Here is a 21,370-nt window from a genome sequence, read left to right on the forward strand (position 1 = left end):
TAAACCTGTATCTATAAGCTCATCGGAGGATATTTTGTCGTTTTGAAATCTGGAACTAAATGATCTTCCAGCCTGCATTCCTGGTATCCCATCCTCTGAGCAACATCCTGGAGTCCACTTTAAAGATCTGTCGGGTGGACGGGGCCTTTCAGCATCAGTTACACAAAAAAAGCACAAGTAGGTGACAGGAAACATCAACGAAGCCCTAGATGCTCAAATATTTGTAGCTACACAAAGAATACCCCTACCCTAAATGCAAACAGACTGTAATTAAGCAAAATCTGACTGCAGAGGCTGAAATCATCAAAATGCAAATGAGGCTGAAAAGGAGCTACTGATTCCCATGCTTTGATGGTAATGAAAAGTGAGAAGGCTGACAGCAGAGCCAAGGGAAGTGGATTCCTTAGGGGAAGAGAAGCTCTGAGTCTGAAGGAACGGACAGCCAGCACATCAGGCGCTGGGAATAACGGAGCACAGGGGCTGCTTCAACCCTGGCTGCTTCCTGAAGACGGCTGACACCCAGGCCCCACTCAGCACCAAGCAATCTGAATCACTCAAGGTATATCGTTAAAGGGTCCCAGGTGCCAGGAATGCGTAGCCAGGACTGGGAGCCCTTGAGTCCAGGCAGCCGAGGACCAGGGAAAGAAAAGGCTAGTGAGAACAGCTCCAGCAACCAGGATCTAGGCGACGGCAAGGAGACAGAGTGCATTTGTTCTAGAAGGGATCTGGTATGGGAGTGGAGTAGGCTTGGGGGACGTCCAAAGGTAGGTCTCTTTGTTGCTCACCAACAGAGAAAAGGAAATAGCTCTGTAGAGGAAAGGACATTCGGGTGGCTGAAGTTTCGGCACGCTACATTCAGACAACGTTCTTTTCCACATTACACTGCACAATGTCTCCAACCCCTCGCACTATGTGTGTGTATTTAAACATTGCAAACAATCACCTTCGCTTTCACGTAGTAGAGAACAGGTAACATCTCTGTGCAAAACTGTCTAAAAGGCCTTTCTGTTCCCTCAGAGAGAACCCCAAGTTCTAAGTGCATGACCTGCAAAGACCTAAAGCATTGGTCCTCTGAGTCCGGTCCCAAGACCAGCTGCACCACACTGCCTGAGACCTTGTGAGAACTGCAGAACCTCTGGCCCCGTTCCAGCCACGCTACAACAGAATCCTACATTTTAACAAGAGCCCCAAGTGCCTTAAATGCATGCTACAACGTGACAATGACCAACCCACAGGATCTACCTCACCTCTCCAACCCACCCCCATTACCTCTCTGGCCCATCTGCTAACCAACTTGCTCACTCAGCTTCACCGATCTTTTTGTTCCTTTAACATCACATGTCCCCTCCTGTCCAGGGCCTTTGTACTGACTGCTCTCTCTACTAGAATGCACTTCTTTCAGATATCTGCATGCCTCATTTCTTTACCTCAACTTCTTCACATCTATGTAAACTTCCCTAGTCATTCAGTTTACAAGTGAAAAAAATTTTTTTCCACACATTCCCTCTTCTCTGCACTTTGTCTCCCTTTTCTCTACTTTCTATCCATAGCACTTACCACCAACTGACATACTTTTGTTTTCTATTAAATTGTTTATTAATAGTCTCACTGTGGTAGACTGCAAAATATGGCCACAAATTCTTTGCATCTGCTAATGGGTGAGGGATACGTCTCAACCTCATGAAGCTGGGTTCACTCATATGACTTGTTTTGACTTACGAAATGTTGGTATATAAGGACATAAGCAGAAAATTGAGGATTGCAGATTGAGGATTTCTCTCTCTCTCTCTGGCTGCAGGCATACCTTCCTGTCACTATGGGAAGAAGCCCCAGCCAGCCTGCTGGATGGTGACCAGTTACCCTCATAATCCAAGCAAGCAGTGAGCACCAACCATCAGCAAGATGAGTGAAACCACCCTAGACCAACCAGGCCCTGGCTGACCCATCAGTCGACTAAAGAACCTGCAAGCTGACTTGCAGTCTCAGAGCAATACAAGTATTGCTTTGGGAGGAAGGAGAAGAGGGTAAAAGCAGGATAAATGGTGATGGAATGAGACTCAACTTGGGGTGACAAACACACAGCACAATATACAGATGATATATTATGAAACTGTATACTTAAAACCTATATAATTTCATTAACCAATGTCAATAAATTCAACAATAATAATTATTATTATTTTGCTAAGCCACTGAGTTCGGGGTGACCACCTCTGAAGCAAGCTGGCACGCTCCTCCTGTGAATATGTAAGTTCCAAGAAGGTAGGGCTTTTGCACTCTACTGCAGCTCCAGGGCTTAGCAGAGTACTCAGCACCGTGCGGATATTCTAAAAACACCTCTGTTTTATGAGATGCTTTTTCTGAATGTTTAACATTCAGAAAAACACATCCCCCAAATCACCTTCTGAATGTTGAAGGATAGAATGATGGCAAAAGGAATACCCGCAAGGGAAAGAAATAAAGGCCAGAGACAGCCTCTGTGGCCAACAGACAAGAAGGTGGCAGGAGCACTTTCTGGGTTCATCGTAAGCCTTTGTCTTTCAGAGTTAGGGTGAACTGAAGAAGATTTTGACTATTTTGGTAACAGAATATTTTAGCAAAAAGAAAAAATCCACATGTTCACGTGCAGCATTTCAAACTTGTTCAAAATAGGTCTAGTTTCATGGAGCTTCACTGGTCTAAGACAACCATGTGACTTTTAGAATATTTTTCACGTTATGCAGCACTTAACTCTTCTCGTTTTGAGTCATTCCAATTTTTAACAGCTCGCAACTCGGCGAACCAAATCACTGCACGTTGCTTCAATTCTGTCCTGCCAAAGAAGAAAAATCTGCTGCATTGGATTCATTTCAACAGTTGGAAATTCCGGCCATAGCACTTTGTATCTCAGATGTTCCCTGCTGTGTCCACATCACAGAAACCACACAAGTGTACAGATACCCACATGTTGTGAAGCCAGTTCTCTAACAACGAAGGCATAACACCCAGTTACGGGGTAGCAGGTTTAAGTGGGTTCTGCAGCAGTGAGTATCACCATCTGGAAAGCACAGCATGGCCTCAGAGAAGGCACAAGCCAGTGCCACTAGCAAGCAGAGAGCAAGTCATCTATTAAACAATGATTCAAGGTACAGAGTTAACATGTTATTTCCCTGCGATGGGGAAAAAAATAAAAGACGAACTGTAATACACTAAGTTTCTGTCTTCTTGAGAAACAGAATAAGGCTCAATTCTTGAAAGGCTTACCAGGCATGAACAAGTGTATCTGAACTCAGGGAACAAGTCTTATCTGCAGAGCTGGTGAGGCCAGAGAGAAGCAACTCAGTACAATTAAGCTCTGGGATCTTCAGGGTTTGGTTGCCTGTTTTTTGTTTTTCTTTTTAGGAAATGTAAATCTCTAAGCTACAGAACTGCCTATGCACATTTGCAAATACCTATTATCTGGCTTCTGATATTTTTAAATACACGTAATTATCACTTGCATGATGAGCAAAAGTATACTAGAGATCACTGAGGTCTTCCTGTTAAGTCACAGGGTTCTAATTCAGACTATCACAGAAACCTTTTCCCCTCTCCCATCACATCTGTTTGTTTATGATGCGTGCAAGGCTAAGGAGAAAGAATACCACACTATTGTATTCGTCGGTGCGGGCAAGTTTCCAGAGTGGGAACACACAAACCCAAGAATCTCAGTGACTTAGGACAACAAAGGCTTGTTCCTAGCTCATGTTACAGGTCCACTGCCTCCGGACCTGGAGTGCCGTTCACCGCACCCTGCTGGGACCCAAACTAACGGAGCATCTACCGCCCGGAGCTCTGCAGATCACAGCAAGTCGTCCACTGATGGTTACAGAAGGGACATGTGTCACTTCTGCTCACATTTCACAGGCCACCAGAAGTTACCGGGCCACCCTTAACTAAACCCAAAATAAATCCTATCACATGGCTAGGTGGAGAACCAGAATTATTCAGTGAAGAGTACTAACGACTGCTTTGGTCTCCATTTACACCCTGCCTCTCCTTCCGCACTGTCATTTCTCCACTGCAGAGCATTTTTCTGAGGGCTTGTTAACTGCAAGGCACTCTTCTAGGCACCATATGTGAAACAACCATGAACCAGACAGAACTCCTTCCTTTCAGGTTGTTACTATCCAGCAGAGGAGATAAAATATAGAGAGAGTACAGACTGAAAACACCAAATGCCAACGAATGAGGCACACGAAGTTCCATGCGAGCCTAAACAAAGCAGGTTCTAGCCACAGGCAGTTTCACCTAAGGACATGACATTTGAGAAGGGCTCTGCAGAACGAGGGAGGGCTGCACTGGCGGCTGTCCGGGCAGTGGGACTACGTGGGTGCGGGCAGGAAAAACAGGGCCTGGCAGTCAGTCCACGTGCAGACTGCGGTAAAATGTTTAGGTTCAGTGATGTTTGGAATAGAGAAGGTGGAAGACGAGGAAGTGGGAGGGGGAGTGAGAGGAGAGGGGGGTGATGGGGAAGAAGAAAGAAAAAGAAGAGAAAGAAGTAATCTTTCTAACCAGAGTGGGTTCTGAGAAAATGAATCTGTCTTATGTGACAAGCTTTCCCGGGGAAGGCAACGGAGAATGGGTAAACCTAGTGCAATAGTCCCCAAAAAGAAGTAACGAAGGACGTGGCTACTGTAGACCCATCATAATCGAGAGGAGTGAATAGTGAGCTCTTCTCTGGACATGTATATACATCACGAGACTCTCAGCTGTCCCACCTCCCCTTTGTCTGACCCAGAAACTGTAACTCAGCTTTCCCTGTATCTGCCTGAGGCTGAAGGATTGGTCATTTGAGACTCGGATCAGATAAAAAGTGAACAGGTCGGATGGGGAGCCCCATCTCCACCGAGAAACTGGCTTCTGGCCACATCACCCAATCAAGAGAGCGTTCCTTTTTATAATTAAGGGGATGGCTGCTCTATTTTCCCTGTGTTTATTTCCTATCTCCAGAGCTATTTTTGAAGCCGCCCCTTACAGACTAAGCTGCAAGGTTTCATTTATGGCCGTGTGTCCCGGGAGCCTGCAATCCTTCCTCGCATGCAGCTTTAACTTCAGTGTTTGGATCTCCAAAATCCGAGCAGGCACTGCCAGGAGCCTCTGACCATCACAAGGTTCTCCTGCTGACACTACAGAACCTTTGACGTGTACCAAATCTGCTTGTTTTTCTGCTCCCACTAATTCCACACAAACGGTAAAAACTGACTGCAATCGGAAACAGCTTTTTACTGACCAGTTCCCTCACTGGGGGACTCTCTATGCTGTTCTTCTCACTGCTCCAATGGACACAAGACTTTGCCTGCCACCCCCGGGGAGATGATCACAGCCACAGGGTCTTCGGGATTCCCTAAGCATCCCTGTCCTAGGCCAATCTGGAACCTGGCACTCAGGGTGGACAATGTTACACTGCCTACCCTGGCTCTGACCCTGAGAATTCTCGTGGAAGTCAAAGCCAGGAGGCTGACCCTGCTGATCACGCCAAGGTCTGAAAAACTTCAAGATAAAGGCTATTTCCTAGAAAGCCCTGAACTTTAGAATCCACATGCAAATGACTTACCATTCCTAGATTATACTGCTTTTCATCACGCACTTTTATGGAATATACTAGGCACTGTTAGCCTTCCTAATTGACCGGGCAGAATATCTGGTAGTCCTTCTCCAACATTCGGGTTTATTTTTCATTTTATACAATTCAAATGCTGTAAAATACTTTAGGATCCCACCAATATTTAATTATTACTTATCTAGAACAAGATGTCATCTACATGCTACAAAACAGTTAAGTCCCACAAAAGAGGGAAACATTTTTACTAAATTCCCTAGAGAATGTGGGCTAACTATACCTGTATTGTTAGCCTACACCTGCACTTCCAGAGCAAGGGAGACAGGTGACATTGAGATGGATCTTCAAGAAGAGACAGAACTGTCAGAGGAGCAAGGGGTCAGGTGAACGTTCCAGGTGGAAATACTGGCACAGGAACAGGAAAGCAGTGAGCAAACTGGGAAGTCCAGTTTGGCTTTGACATGGACAGAGCCGGAGAGCCGAGGGAAAAGGTATTTCAGGACGAGTAGTCAGATGCCTTTAAAACTCAGAGAAGGAATCTGTTTAAAAGCCAAAGGCAAACGGAGGCTACCAATGGCTTCTGAAAGGGAGATGGCACCAACAACATGAAACTTTAAGACGATCCTCTCCAGCTTGAGGCTCAACCACTTCTTTCTTGCTAACTAGATTCCACACTATATCAGCGTTTTCTGTTCCTCTGGGGCCTTTGTACTGGCTGTCTCCTCTGCCTGGACCCACCCGTCCCCACCTCCAGGCGGCTGGCTCCTTGGTAACATCCCGGACTCTGCTCCTCCTCCTCGCTGAGCCTCCCTGACCCGCCTACCTACAGGAGTTCTCCCACCCTGTCACTGTGTCATTTTTTAACATTTTATTTATTTTGCTTTAGAAAGAAGCGGAAGGAGGGAGAAAGAGAGGGAGAGAAACATGGATGTGTGAGAGACACCATTGGTTGCCTTCCGCATGCTCCCAACTGGGGACCTGGCCTGCACCCCAGGCGTGAGCCCTGACCGGTAATCCAACAGAAGCCTTCTGCTTTGTGGGGCAATGCCCAACCCACTGAGCCACACCAGTCTGGGCCCTCAAGTCTCTTTTTACTCAACTAATGTATTTTGCTTTCTTAAAATGTGCAATGATTTTTTTCATTTCATTACCAGTTTATATCTTGACTCCTCCCATGATAATATAAACTCCATATGAGTGCACAGATTATTAAAGGTAAATGTTATAGTATTGCACCTATTTAGAATGGCTGTTAAACAATAGGAACTCCACAATTATTTCTAATAGCTTTATTGAGATATAATTCACATATCATACCTTTCACCTATTTATAGTATACTACTCAAATGCTATTTTAAAATCTTCGCCAAAGGACATTCCCATTGATTTCACAGAGAGAGGAAGGAAGAGAGAGCATGAGAGAGAGAAACATCAGTCGGTGCCTCCAGTATGTGCCCCAAGCAGGAATCAAACCCACAAACCAGGCATATGCCCTGACTGGGAATCAAACTGGCCACCTTTCGGTGCATGAAACAACGCTCCAAACAAGTGAACCACGTGGCCAGGGCTCAAATGCTTTTAGCATAGTCAGAGAGTTGTATAAAAATCACCACAACCAATTTTGGGATATTTTCATCACCCCAAAAGGAAAGTACATGCTAGTCAGCAGTGACTTCCAATTCCCCCAACTCTTTCAGCCTCAGGTGACCACTAATCTATTATTTCCTGCCTCTCCAGATTTGCCCACTGTGGACATTGTGTACAAACGGAATCGTACTATATACGGCCTTTTGTAACTGGCTCCTTTCACTTAGCACAGTGTTTTCAAGCTCTGTCCACATTGTAGCACATGTCAGTTCATTCACCTTTATCGCCTAATAATATTCTAGTCTATGGATATTCTGTACTTCGTTCATTCATTCATCACTTGCTAGAACTTTGAGCTGTTCCCACTTTTTGGCTCTTACGAACAATGCTGCGGTGAACTTCCATCTGCAAGTTTTAGCGTGAACAAGCGTTTTCCTTTCTCTTGGGTCGATAGGTAGGAGCAGGACTGCCGGACCACGTGGTGACTCCGTTTAACCAGACGGTGTTCCCGAGGGGCTGTACCACCACGCTCCCAGCAGCAGGGCCGGCAGGCCCCGATTTCATACGCCCTTGCCAATACTGCCACTGACTGTCGTTTTGATTATAGCAAGTCCAGTGAGTGTGAACTAGAATCTCACTGTGGCTCCGATTTGCATTTCCCTGGTGACTAATGATGCTGAGCACCTTTTCATGTGTTTATTTGCCATCTGCATACCCTCCTTGGAGAAATGTTTACTTAGATCCTTTGTGCCCATTTTTAATTGGGCTGTCTTTTTATTATCGACTTGAGGGGTCCTTGATATATTCTCGATACAAGTCTCTCAACCCAGACATGATTTAAAAATATTTTCTCCCATTCCATGGGTTGTCTTTTCACTTTCTTGATGGTGTCCTTCAATAATTATTTCCTTAATGAAACCGTGAATAAGACTAGTTGTGTAAGACAGAGAAAACCTGTGACCGGCTCCTAAGTACATGGCAAATTTGTGACTGGGTGGGACCTAGAAGGGAATTCGAAGCACCTCTTTTCAGCTTTAGGTTTTTTTTTAAAACTGCTTAGCATTATCCAACTGGCCCAGAAGCAATGACATCATCCAATGAGGAGTCAGAGAATGCAGCATTTGGTGAACTGGCTGGCTCACAGGCACTAACCAAATTGAAAGCTGCTCCAGAATTCAAAAAAAAAAGAGAGAGAAAAAGGTTTTGCTGGAAGCTAGGCTGTAATAAATTGTAAGTGGTCTACAATTTAGTTTTCTCTTGAAAAACTCTGAAATTGATAAATGAGGTCCTCCACACACACAGAAAAAAAAAACCATATGAATTAAATTCAACTAGAATAGGCCCAGGATAAGGAAGCAGTAAACTTCTAAATTTACAGTTATGGATATCTGCCTGTAAGATCAAAGGCCCTGGGACTGCCCACCTCCCCGCGCTGCGTTCGCACTAGAGAGCACTGCCCGGTTTTATTTTGGTTGAGAAGCTTCAACTAGTGAAAACAAGGTATAAGCCTTGGGAACAGCGATACGGAGAGAACTGGTGTATTTTTACAGCTGGAAGAGCTTCTCTGAGTAGAAAAATACCAGACCTTAAGTACTTATTACAAAAATATCAGATCTGAAGTGCTTAGTACAAATATATATATGGTGTGTGTATGGGCTTTTAACAAAAGTTAACTGGTTTCAGTGCTGGCCTGGTATCCACAACGTGATTATCCCAAGACACAAATAACCTCTTAGATAACGACAGAAGATTAAACTAGAAACTTAATGCTTCCTTTGTGATGCTAACCCTAAATTAACAATCAGATTAACGTACAAACGCAAATGAAATTAATCTATTATTCAGAGCAATCTAAAATGTTAAAGAGAAATCTATAAATAATTTTAAAACACATTTTAAGATATATCCATATTCCTATAAGGCAGTAAAGATTAGACAAATAACCTAAAAGACATGTTCAGAATTTGTTCATCTTACTATATAAAATAATGTGTATAAAGGACAGAATACATGACCTGAATCAACTATAGGTTTAATTATTACAATGGAAAGTAGGCTACAGGACAACTTAAGGTGAAGATAAACATAATATGTGACCTGGCATATACCATTTTAAATCATCCTTAAATATTATTTCTGGTTTCACATCCTCTGTTTATATTCTTCTCTATATTCAGTGCCCAGCGCAATCTTCAGTTCTCAAATCAAATATGGGAAGGCCCATTGGGAGTTAAAAGCAATCACCCATGTGTCTGCCTTTATCCCTTAAGTTGATACAGGGCCTGCAGTGCAAATAACAGCGCACAGATGTGTAAAGCAGAGATAATGCCCACATTTATCCAAGGAGAATTGAAGTGTGGAGCAAATTTCATATCTGTCTGCCGAGTGTGTGCCAGCACAAACTACCTGGAGTCTTCGTTGTATCCAAATGGAAAGCCCTTTCATGCTCCCAGCCTTATGGTGTCTTTACTCCATCTAACCTGCTGGCCTTCACTTGTTCTCCACCTAGTCAATCAATCCTCCAGCACATCCTCAACTTGGACCTTACCTTGTCATCGTATAGAATAGCTCTAACCTGGAGCTTATAAAAAAGAAGAAGAAAGAGAGAGAGAGAGAAGAAAAGACAAGACAAGACCTTCTGGGATGGCTCCCATCTTTTTCCACTTCTACCACTCTTACCAAACTGGCCTTCCATCGCATTTTGAACTCACAGGCCCACTCCTTTGGTCCACGACTCCTGTTTGGACCCCATAACCCTCCTTAAAGCCTGGCACTTTGCTCAAGCATTCCAAGGTGCTACCCCTTGTACTCAAGGACCATTCTTCCCCACCACTCTCAACCCCAGCTTCCCCACCTCCTTCTGCCTTCTCTCTCACCCTGGTAAATTCTAACTCCTTGTTCTATCCCCTCTAATCTCAAATTACTGAGCAGGAGGAACAAAAGCACAAAATCATACAGATTGGTTTTTGTTTTCACTCATTCATTTAAGCACTAGTTACTCAGTGATAACTAAGTACAAGCAGCAAATGACCTCATTCAATTTGGCAATTTTTAGGCACTGATCATTGATGCTTATCAGAACTTCCTAAAAAGGTTCCAAAACACTGACCACCCAGACATCAATTTCACGCAGGTCCCAGCTCTCTGCAGGTGGCTTTCCCCTCTGAAGTAACTGATGAGATCCAGGTCAGTCCACACACATGCTCCTTCCTTTCCTCCCCAACTTGAACTCCCCTGAATCTCTACTTCTTTCTTTAGTCTCAGGACACCAATCTTTCTCTCCTTTCCAAACCTTCTTCTCTACATGAGCCCTTTAAGCTTCATATCCCAAGAGCCCACTGTGCTTCTCCTACACCACCCGCTGTGCTAGGTGCTGGGGATACAAACAGGGATGGGGCACCACCCTGCACTTAAGAGCTCACCAAGTAATGGAGGGAGAGACATGCAGTCACACACGCGCACGCACACACACACATGTGCATACAGGTAGAGTGACCAAACACACCTTCCAAATTCAGACATGTTTGGAAGTCAAAGGGGATGCAAAAAATACTTAATGGAGGTGAACTGATTTACCACAGGCATAAATCTGGTCTATCTGGGTCAAAATGTGATATATAGCCACACTAATTATAACAGAATGGTGCTCTCATATATGCAGCCATTAAAATTTGTCTAACACTGGAAAAAGGCTCAAAATATAATGTTAAGTGAAAACACTATATAAAAACTGATTATCATTTGGTTAAAAAAACAAGATATAATAACCGACACTTATTGAGCATATAGTATGTGCCAGGCACTATTTTATTTTATCATATTTTTAATTAAAGATTTTCTTTATGAGAGGGAGAGAAACATCAATGTGCGGTTGCCTTTTGCGCATCCCCTACTAGGGACCTGGCCTGCCACCCAGGCATGTGGGGAATTGAACAGGTGACCCTTTGGTTCACGGGCTGGTACTCAATCCATTGAGCCACACCAGCCAGGGCTGCCAGGTACTATTTTAACTGCTCTGAACCTACCCTCATAACAATTCCATCATGGAAATACACTTCAATCTTTTTTCACACATGAGGAAACTGAGACACAGGGGGCTAACAAAACTTGCCCAGGGTCCCCAACTAGGGGTAGCAGTATTAGGAGGAGTCAAGCCCACTGGCTGGAGACCAGCAATCTTAACCAACCCAGTACACTGATGAGGAAGAGATTAAGGAAGAAAACATAGGTAGGAGGGAAGATGCATGATGAAAACTTTTGTACTTGCTTCCTGTATTTCCCTTCAACCCCAACTCCGGCTCTCTATTCAGTCAAGCTTTGGCGCTCGGAGCACTGCTAACTTCCTCTTCACCAAGTTTCTCAGCCACGCCTCAGTCTCATCTCTGGATTCTACACCACTCCTCGCTATTGCACACCCTCTAAAGGGCCTCCACTCTTCCTGCTGCCGTCTGACTCTATCCTCAGGGCCTCCCCATTGCCCTCGTCTGCGCCCCTTATCCCCCCCGCCCTCTAGGTGTGGACAATTTAGGCCCCATTCCCAGCCCTCCTCTCCCTTCCTGCTCATCTCTGAGCAATCCTACGCACTTCCACAGCTTCACTGAGGATGAGTGTGCCGGTCTTTAAGTCTTTCCCATCCTCAATTCTCTCCTGTCTAGTGGACATTTCTATCTGCGTGGCCTTCTATCTCAACTACATTAAGGCTGACCTGGCGCTCCCACAGACCGTTCTAATTCTTCAGACGAGTGCACCATTCTCCTGGTCCCAGGGCTGTATAAACTCTGCAGTCGTCTTCACCTTCCCCTCCACCTCCCCTTCCATGTAGTGACCAAGCCAGATGGAATCCATCCCTGCAAGAGCTTCCAGATCTATTTCATCTCCATTTTCACAGCTTCTCTGCCCATTATCAATAATGCACTGACACAATAGCCCTTCTGCCCCCTCTAGCCCATTACGCACACCGAGACCAGCAGACCACCCCAGGCACGACTGAACACACTCTACTACCTGTAACTCCATTAGTATTCATCTTGCTGAACAATAGTTACGGGGAAAATGTTCTGGCTCCTTGAGAGCAGAGAAGGTCTTAAATACCATACAAGATGGGTTCCCAGGTTTGAGGAATCAGTAGGTCGTCGCCTCCTTCTCAGGGACCCTTCATATAATTCTTTAGCTTACACAGTAATGTTGAAACTCCCTACCCTAGGCATTTAAGGCCTTGTATAATCTGATCCGTCGTGGGTTTCATTCTTGTCCCGTACCTGCTTTTCCTTACTCAAGTCATGGCATGCCCTTTTTCTTTGGGGGAAAGGTCCTCCCCCAGTTGGCAGGCTGCCCATCAAAGGTCCTCATCTCCCCCATGTTAAGGATGGTCATGTGACCCAAGCTGACTTACCTACATACTGCCACAGTCATGGGCAAAGTGACTGGGCCAGGCTTAGAGACATGACCCAAGGAAGACAAACTGGAATCTTTTTCAGGGGTTAATTTCAATGCTGGTGAGAGAGGTTCTAAGAATCGTAGGAGCTTTTCTGCTTGGGGGAAAGGCTCTGTCTGAGAGGGAAGCTGGGGCAGGGAAACAGAGAAGTACCAGACAGCAGCACTACCTCTGGCGTCCACCGGACAGGCTAAGGACGCTTTGCTGAAACCTTTGGATCTGGGTGTGTTTCAGAATTCAGGATTCTTCAGGTGAGAAAGGTACAATGGGGCACATACTAGAGTGTATTCCACACACCTCCACCTGGCTCAAGGACAACGGCCCCATAATCAAACTCGTGAATATTTCTGCAAAAAAAATAATGATGATGCCCTCATTAATGCTGGTTCCGGTCAGGAGAGGTTTTGCCACAAAGAAAGTTCAGGTCAGGTAAGGTGTGGCTGCAAAAAGGTTCAGCTTCAGTTTTCAGAAATGCACATAAAGGCATGTGGATCTGTTTAAACCAACAGATCCTGTTTCCTTATCTGCTTGTTTATCAGTTTGGTGTAAGCAGTAAGAGCTGGGCTTGCAACAGTTGTACCTAAAAAGGTCCCATCTGTACTCCTCACTGGCCGGTCTATATCTCAGTTTTACTTCCCACTCCTCTCCTATGCCTGCTCACATTTGAGTCAAACCTAAAAGTCTGTGCTTTGATCCTTTCAATGAAAACTCTTGCAGTGACCATATTGTAAATCTCTTTATAAACCTAAGCTGTCCAGCCAAGAGATGGGGAACCTTAGCTGGTTGGTTTTCTACCCAGTCGTCCCAGCCCCAAACCTTCTCCAGGGCTTGGGCTATCCTCTCATGGGAGAATCTGGAGCGACAGGGACTCCTCTCTTTTGCCCCACCCCCACCCCCGCCGATCCCTAGGGGCAGTCACAGAATCCAGAAAACTACAAGTTGCTCCAGGAACGGAAGCACTCCCTGACCTCCTTTTGCGCAGCCTTGGCCTCTCCTCAGGTCCCTTCTTGATCAGGTGGTGTTTCCTAAGTCGAATTTTGTTTATATATTCACGTTCATGATGAGGGCACTTGTTTTCACAGCAATCCTGTGAGCTGTATGGAGCAGGAATTAAGGCCTCCTGTTTGCAAGATGAGGCATGGAGAGTCGGGTTGATTGATAAAAGGCCAACCCTGAAGTTTCAGGCAAACCTTCTGACTGCTAGTCTTGCTTTCTTTCTGGTCTCATTTTCCTCCTAGGCCTAGCCCAAGCTGTGGAGTTTATTGGCACTGATGTTCCTTCCTGGTGTCCTTAGATGTAGAGATACAATCTGTTGAAACTAGTGAGAAAGTTGATTTCACTCTGAAGTACGTGCAAATTTAACTTTGATAAAAATAATAATTAGCAGGTACACAACTGCATACCCACACACATATATTTATATCTTCTAGCATGTATCAATGTCGACAAGCATTCATTTTTACCATCCAGGAAGCCAAGGTCGGCTTCTTTGTCAATGAATCCGACCTGAATTGGCCAAGTGATGAAGTCTCAAGGCAGAGCAATGCCGGGAGAACCTTCAGCCTTGGGTAAACCCAGACACTACTTCACATAACTTGAACGGACAACACAAATGCCCCTCCCTGCCCAGGGGATGTTTCTGGGTCAGGACTCCCTCCCTTAACCAAAGAGTCAGACACCCCTGGACATTTTCCCAGCACACTACCCTGCTTCTCTGGCTGACCTTTAAGGTTAGGACCTCTGGATATAAGCTCATGAAAGACAGCAATAAGGCAAACGCAGCTGCCTTGGGGCTCACAAAAATGCAGTGCTCGTTTCAAATAGACCCCCAAATCCCAGTGGCCACATACAAGCCATTCCTAGTCTATGAGGTTAATGCAACAGAACCGCCATCATTAGGCCAAGCGCTCTGAACTGCTCCTTCTCATGAAAGGTCCCCCTGCTCACAAGAACTATGCATGTGAGGACAGCCAGCGGAGGTCAGGGCTGGGGTTCTTGGGTACAAAGAGCTGCTCCGTGCAAGGCCAGATGTATCACACAGGGATCAACCTAGGGCTCCTACAACAACTGACTTCTCTGGTTACAAAATGCGTATGGATTTCACTGGGTGGGGGGGCACAGCCCACTCCCATACAACCTGTCAGACCAGCCATGTTCCCTATTTCCAGTGCCAACCACATGCACCCAGAAATCATTCTCCCCTGTTTATGGGCCTCTCCATCATCCCACAATCACTCACAGGTCAAAATTAATCAGCAGAGAGGAAGATTTCAGGATCTTCCTGCTGAAGTCTCTCTTCCTACTGATTTAGAAAATGCTGCTTCTAACTTTCCTCATAGAAACTACAGTCAGAATTCAACAAAATATAAATTCACACATGATCTAACATAGTGCACCAAGGTAAGATGCTTTATAAAATAATCAGTCTTTCAATAGTCTCTTCACTTTCTTCCATCTCCAACAAGCTTGCCCTATAATTTTTAACAGTCTGCAATGAGGACCCGCCAGAAAGGAGGGCACTGCCAGTGGAAACCCGGTAGAAGTATTTAGAATCCAACAGAAAACTAGTTTAAGTCATTAGTTGAAATCGAAAACCATTTTCCCTGTCCACAAAGCTCTGGTTTAGCTTTTAACTCAGCCACTACCAAAAATTTATTTTCCTGATCTTCACATTTTTGCAACTCCCATTTTTTAAAAATGGCCTTCTTTCTCCCTATCTAAATCAAGTTTGAGTCCTGCTTATTTCAGATTCAGAGTCAACACAACTTTCACTGCACGACTATGTGCTGAGCAATGCATAGTTAACTCACTCTATTATCCAGAGATTTATCATTTTACAGATGAAGGAACAGGGGCTCCATTAAGTTCAATGGCTTCACTGCTTTCATAGACCTTGCAAATGGCATCAATGGAGTTTCCAAGTCTATGCTTTCAATGGGAACTCCAGGTGAAATGTTTCTCCCCTATTGCTTGAATCTGGCTTGATCCTTCTAGAATCTGGCTTAAGATAAGTTACATGTTTGGAGGAGGGGCTTCTGCTGCTGGCAACCTCAGCTTAGAATCAAGGAGTACAAGTAATTGGCAGGATCAATACAGCTACTGCACATTGCAAACAACCTTCACAGGGGACCTTCTTCCTGGGTTCAGATCACCAGAAATCAGTCCCTCCTAGATTGTAGATTTCATCCAAAGGTTCACAATTAACATTCCACCAGGCATTATGCCTTCATGTCATTTCTATTCTCTAGTCAAAGGGTCAAAGCACACGATCAGTAAGGGAGGACTAAGCCCTCTTTTCCATGTCGGTGCAGGCCAGCAGGTAGGCACATCCACCCTCACCTGGCCCAGCAGGTGCTGACCACACTAAACAGATACTGAGGGGGCTAGGGGTCAAGGCTTAAAGGGGAAGGAAGACAGGGCATACTACAGCTGCCACCAATACCAAGCCAAATACCATACATGCTGACACGACAACTACTACTAATAATTACGGTATCACTTCAGAATTTCAATGCATAACCATTGACAAAACATAAACATTATGTGAAAACCTACCCAAACATAATGTATCTCTATAACCAAGGGGGGGCAAACCCCTCCTTACTGTTCCTTCCAGGAAGTCAAGCACGTTCTGCTGGCCCATTTGCCCACCTGCCTGCCCGTGTGTCACTCTGCACATCCTATCTCTCATGCACACAAGAGGCACGCCCATTCTGTTCTGTAGAAATCTCCAGGCCAGAAACTTTATCTCTGGTGGCTTGTAAATGCTAAGATGCTATACAAAACATTACTCTGAAATTCTGATAGTCAGAAACTGCAGCCACACTGTGGTGAAAATTCACTGCCTCACTCACCTAAAACATTGCACTGAGGATATCAAAAATACTACCAGGACTTCAGAAACAACAACAGGTCTCAGTTCCAATTTGTGACACATGAGGGGGAACCCCCAGCACAAATGGGAAAAAAACAGGACAACATTCCAGGGGCATTTGCAAATTAGTTACTGCCCTCAACTGAACCACAGCTGGTTTATTGGTGGAAAGAAAGAATAACAAAAGGAGGTCTAAAGTGTTAAAAGGTCAGAGCAGTTAAGAATGGATAAGAAATACATTTGGCCCTGACAGTGCAATGATATTGCAGGTGTGAACTCAATTTACCACCCCAAAGACTTAGCATAGGGTTACTCTCCTTTGATCTGCAAAGGAAATGCTTTCCTTTACACTGTAAGAATAGCTGATCTTTTTACACTGCTTATGGCTTCAGTTCAAGGGGTCCTCAGTAACTTCTGTAAGCTCTAAATTTCCCCATTGGCCTTGCAAAAAAAAAAAAAAAAAAACCACACACACACACCATAAATAGTGTTGGGCATTATTTGCATGTAAATTTTCTTAGTATTATTTTTAAATGAAAAGCCATGGTAGAAGGCTTTGTAAAAAGTCAGGCAAGGTTGCAGGACACTGCAATGTTGCTTGTTCAAAAGCACGTTCGGTGACAAAAGCTCCTCTCTCACTTCACCATGTTCTACAATATCTATGTCTATGTAAAGAATTCATTCAGATGTAGGTCTCTGGGTCCTTGCAAGTCATGAAGCTTTTTAAGATTCAAGAAGTCCAGGTCTGTTTGAATTAAAGACTAGATATTTGCATCCAGGCTACTGAGCCACTAAGTGAGAATTTAGGGAAGCATGGATTTTGCTTTCTCCCTCCCACCCCCACCTCCCCACCCCCACCCCACAGGATGGAGGGTTCTCTAAAAGGCAGGAGTCCTGTTGAATTAGGCCTAGACCAGGGAGAGCTGGGTCTGAATCACAGCCCGATGACCCTGTGATTGTCAGCCTCTCCAGTCTTGCTTCCTCGTTGCTGTATGTGAAGTAATATCCACCAAAATAGTCGTTTTTTTAGTTTATGAAGGCAGCGTATGTCCAAGAACTTATTCTTTCCAATATGCTTGGTATATGGGAGATGCTCAACATTCGCCGAACCCAAGAGACCCATCTCTGGAAAGATCAGCATGACTTCTTTCAGTGTTAACCTCCCCAGTTACACCTGAATCACATGCAGCACAAAATTTTATGCTCATGTAAAAAAGACTTGGAGCAGGCTCAGTGTTTTCTACCAGCAGGATCCTAACAAGCCATTTGAAATGAACTCTCCTGAAGATGACAGGCACTCAGGCAACAAAATCTGGCTGGCTTCCCTGACTTCCTTCCAGGTGTGCGTTTGGGGTGAGGGTGAGGTAGATGGTACAGACTGTCCCTTGCCTTGCTCTGGATGGAACATTGCTCTGGAACGTTATCTCCCTTCTGGACCAGCAAAGTATGGGACTTCCTGCTGCTGCTCTTCCAAACCCCCGGCACTCCCTAGCTCTTCCTAAATGCTGCCACAGCAGCTCTGCCACCTCTCCCCTCTCTAGGTGTGGTGTCCCTAGGCTGGATGGCTCCAAGTCCTGGACCTGGAGCTCAATGACATCAGAAATAGCCTGTGCTGTCTTGCTCCGGCAGCCAGCCTCAGCTAGCCCTTCCTCTCACTTCACCCAGGCAGGGCATGCAGGGCACATGGGTACCCAGCAGTCCCAGAGCGCATCAGCTGCGAAGGTGCCCCCAGCACCCTCACCTCCCACCCCCAGCCCAGTCTCCACAGGACCTGGCTAGGGCATCCTCCTCCCGACAGTCCCGGGGAAGGAAGTGGGGGTGGGAGCATTTGGGGACAGGGGTACTTTCCGGGACCGCTTACAGCCTTCTCCACCCCCATTTCTTGCAGGAAAGAGAGAAAGCCAAGATCATTTAGCCCGGAGGTACCTCCTAATCTGTTGCGCTAACAATCATCCTCATAACACCATTCAATTCACTGTCCCCCAGTGAGGTAGCTCTGCAGATAGCCCTCGAGAGGTACCCCACAAACATATTTGTGACCCGCTGCCCGCTCAACTCTCGCCCCGCGCCACCTTCATGCTCCGCTCATCCCTCTGGGAGAAGACTCCCCCTTTGCCCAGAGCAGAACCCAGTCAGCGGGTCAGGGACGTTTCCCACTTCCTCCCTCCAGGAGCCCACACGCAGATCCCGCACAAGAGGCCAAGAAGCCAGGAGGGCTCCCCGAAAACCTGTGCTCACGCTGGGACCGGCCCCCTCTCCCTCCCTCCACCTCTCTCCTTCCTTCTAGCTCCAGTCCCGAAGCCTCCAGCGCCTCCTGCGCCTCCAGCGCCCAGCATCTCTTCTACCCCAAAAGAGGAAACTTCTTTCTAGGCTAAATTCAGGTCCGCGCTGGAAAGGCTTTCCCTTCCCCGCCTCCCTCTAACCCCAGGTCTCAGAAACCAGAAGGGGCCGACACGAGGGCCGTACTTACCGCCTACCCCCCGCCCCGCAAAAAAAGCTTAGGCTACTAGTGCTCCCCGACTTTCCATGTCAAAAGGTCCGGTTGGGTCTGAAAAGCACGGCGGAAGAATGCATTCATGATTTTTCCCGAGACCCTACCTGTCCCTCGTAGCTTGCAAGAAACAAGTAAACAAAAAGGCAAACCCCGGCAACTTTGGGGGAGTGTGTATTTCTGTGTAAGAGAAAGAGAGGGGGAGAAAGAGCATCGCTCAAGAGTTAGGGCAACAGCTGCAAGAGCACATCTAAGAGAGAGGGAAGGGGGCTTGATGAGAAGGAGACAAGAAGTGCGATATCCAAGGGACCCCCCCCCCCGCCTTCGCAGGGCAGCTTCTGGGCCGAGGGCTGACCACTCCGTTGTTACCTGTCCTATGTTGATGAAGCCGTACTTGCTGGCAATGCGGTTGGCCTCTGGGAAGCCACCGGCGATTTTGACTGCCCAGTGGTTGGTGTAGACTCGCGTCCGGCACACGGGGAGCAGGCAGCACCCGAGCAGCGCCAGCAGGCACAGCAGGTCCAGCCGTCCCGGGCAGCAGCAGCGGCTCCCCCAGCCCATGGCCCCGGCGCTTCGCTGCCTCCCTCGTTCGCTCGCTCCGCGCACTAAGCGGCGCGCGCACAACTAACTTCTCCGGCCTGTGCCTCCCCGGCGCGCAGCCCCGGACCGCCGCGGCTCGCAGTCCTGGGAGCTCGGCAGGAGGCGGTGAATCCCGGCTGGGAGCAGAGCAAGTGAGCCTCACACCGGCTCCTAGATCATCCCTTGGGCTGCAGGGACCTGCTCCCAGCCCTCTGGCTCTCAGGGCGAACGGCCAAGGCTCTTCTGCTCGCGAGCAGAAGGCGGCTGAGCGGGGCGGGCGCCCTCCAGCAGTTGGATCTCGCCAAGCTCGGCTCCCAGACTCTTCCACTGGTCCTCACTCCTCCCAGGGCCCCAGTGCGCCGCGGAGGCGGCGGTGCAGGCAGCGGCCGGGTGCCCCCTCTGCTGGCCCGTGCTCCGAGCGCTCTCTAGCTCGCTCCCTGCGCTTCCTCCAGCTCCAAACAGCGCGCGGGGAGAGTGAGCGGCAATGGCAGCAGCGCCTGCTCTGCATAAATGACTCCCCCCCGCCCCTTAACACCCCTCCTTTCCCACATACTCTCTCCCCCTCCTCCTCTCCCTCCTCCGCCTGCCCGCCCGACAGCGGCCCCAGCCAGACGCCAACCAGGTCCTAGCGCCGCTGGGTTCCGTCAGCTGTAACGTCCAGGGTCCCCGGCAGTAAAAGCGAGACTTTCCAAAGGGCTGGAAGATATCTCCAATGTAAGCATCTTGGTTTTACTCCCTTCTTTCTCCTCCCTTCTAAATCTGTATTAATTTACCGCCACTTCCCGAAAGACTAAAGAGATTTACACGCTGGTACAAGTCCGGCGCCCTGAAGACTCATTCATCCTCGCTCAGAATCTTAAGCAACTAGTATTTAAGGAGATCACTTGCTTGTCAATTGCCAACAAATAACCCTAGGTTTTCACTTTATTAATTCCTGGTGTTGTTCAAAGCAACAGTTTATTTTACACATTCTGCTCCCTGGAGAAGCTACCACATAGCATTGTAAGGCTCGTGGACTCTTGCAAAAGCCAACCACGGTGGCTCCACAGCCAAGTCTGTTGCCTGCTGCCTACTGACTTTCGAAATCTGTGCATCCGATTCTAGGCGACACCACCGGAGAGTAAAATTCCAGTCACGGAACTGAGGAAAGACGTTTCTATGAATATTTGGTATGAAATTGGATGGGGATGCTGGGCCAAGGGAATAACTTCATTCATTCGTTCCATTGAGTCTGATGCGGGCTTCTTTTTCTCCACCAAGGGAAAAGTTTTCCAACTTTTCCAAGCACAGCCACAGCCCTGAAACAGTGAGAGACTTCAATATAAAAAGGACCACAGAGGAAGTTCAGATGAAATATGTGCCTATGCCGCCTTCATTACTGTATCGTGCACTGTGACTGCAGCCGGCAGGCGGGAGCTCAGAGGGAGCCCAGATTAACCCACTTCTGCTGAACAACCTCCCCGCCTTTTTTGGCACAAGATGATTCCCTGTGAAAAGAAAATTTACCCTCTATGAAGTAAGTCAATCGACCTTAAACAGTATTCACTATATCCCTAACTCCTGCACTCCTTTCCTTCCCCTCCTTTTTCAATCCCCCATTAGCTTTCTTCCTAAACCTTGGTTAAATGCACTTGAGATTAATTAACCCTCACAACTCTAGCTTTGGGCAGGGATTCTTTTATTTACCTAGGGCTTTATTCCCACCACACCACCCCTCAGCTGAACCATATCTGCAAATTCAATATTCATAAATCGAAAGGTCAAAAATACATAAAGTTATATTCATAATTCATAGTTATCATTTATGATATTTACCCATCTTAT

At 46.6% G+C, this 21,370-nt stretch overlaps 1 protein-coding gene across 3 annotated transcripts in view; it reads right to left on the minus strand.

Moving 5' to 3' along the window:
* The window catches only part of PCSK5 (proprotein convertase subtilisin/kexin type 5), a 424,235-nt gene extending 404,197 nt beyond the window's left edge, over positions 1 to 20,038 (minus strand). For all 3 annotated transcript variants that reach the window (XM_037030322.1, XM_037030321.1, XM_037030324.1), the window contains exon 1: positions 19,337 to 20,038. In XM_037030322.1, the coding sequence (XP_036886217.1) occupies positions 19,337 to 19,528 (192 nt within the window). In that variant the 5' untranslated portion in view covers positions 19,529 to 20,038. The remainder of the gene's footprint in view (positions 1 to 19,336) is intronic.
* Between the last annotated feature and the right edge of the window lie 1,332 nt (positions 20,039 to 21,370).

This window comes from Sturnira hondurensis, unplaced genomic scaffold, assembly GCF_014824575.4.
Source record: "Sturnira hondurensis isolate 20B ecotype Veracruz unplaced genomic scaffold, ASM1482457v3 Scaffold0020642, whole genome shotgun sequence".
NCBI lineage: Eukaryota > Metazoa > Chordata > Mammalia > Chiroptera > Phyllostomidae > Sturnira > Sturnira hondurensis.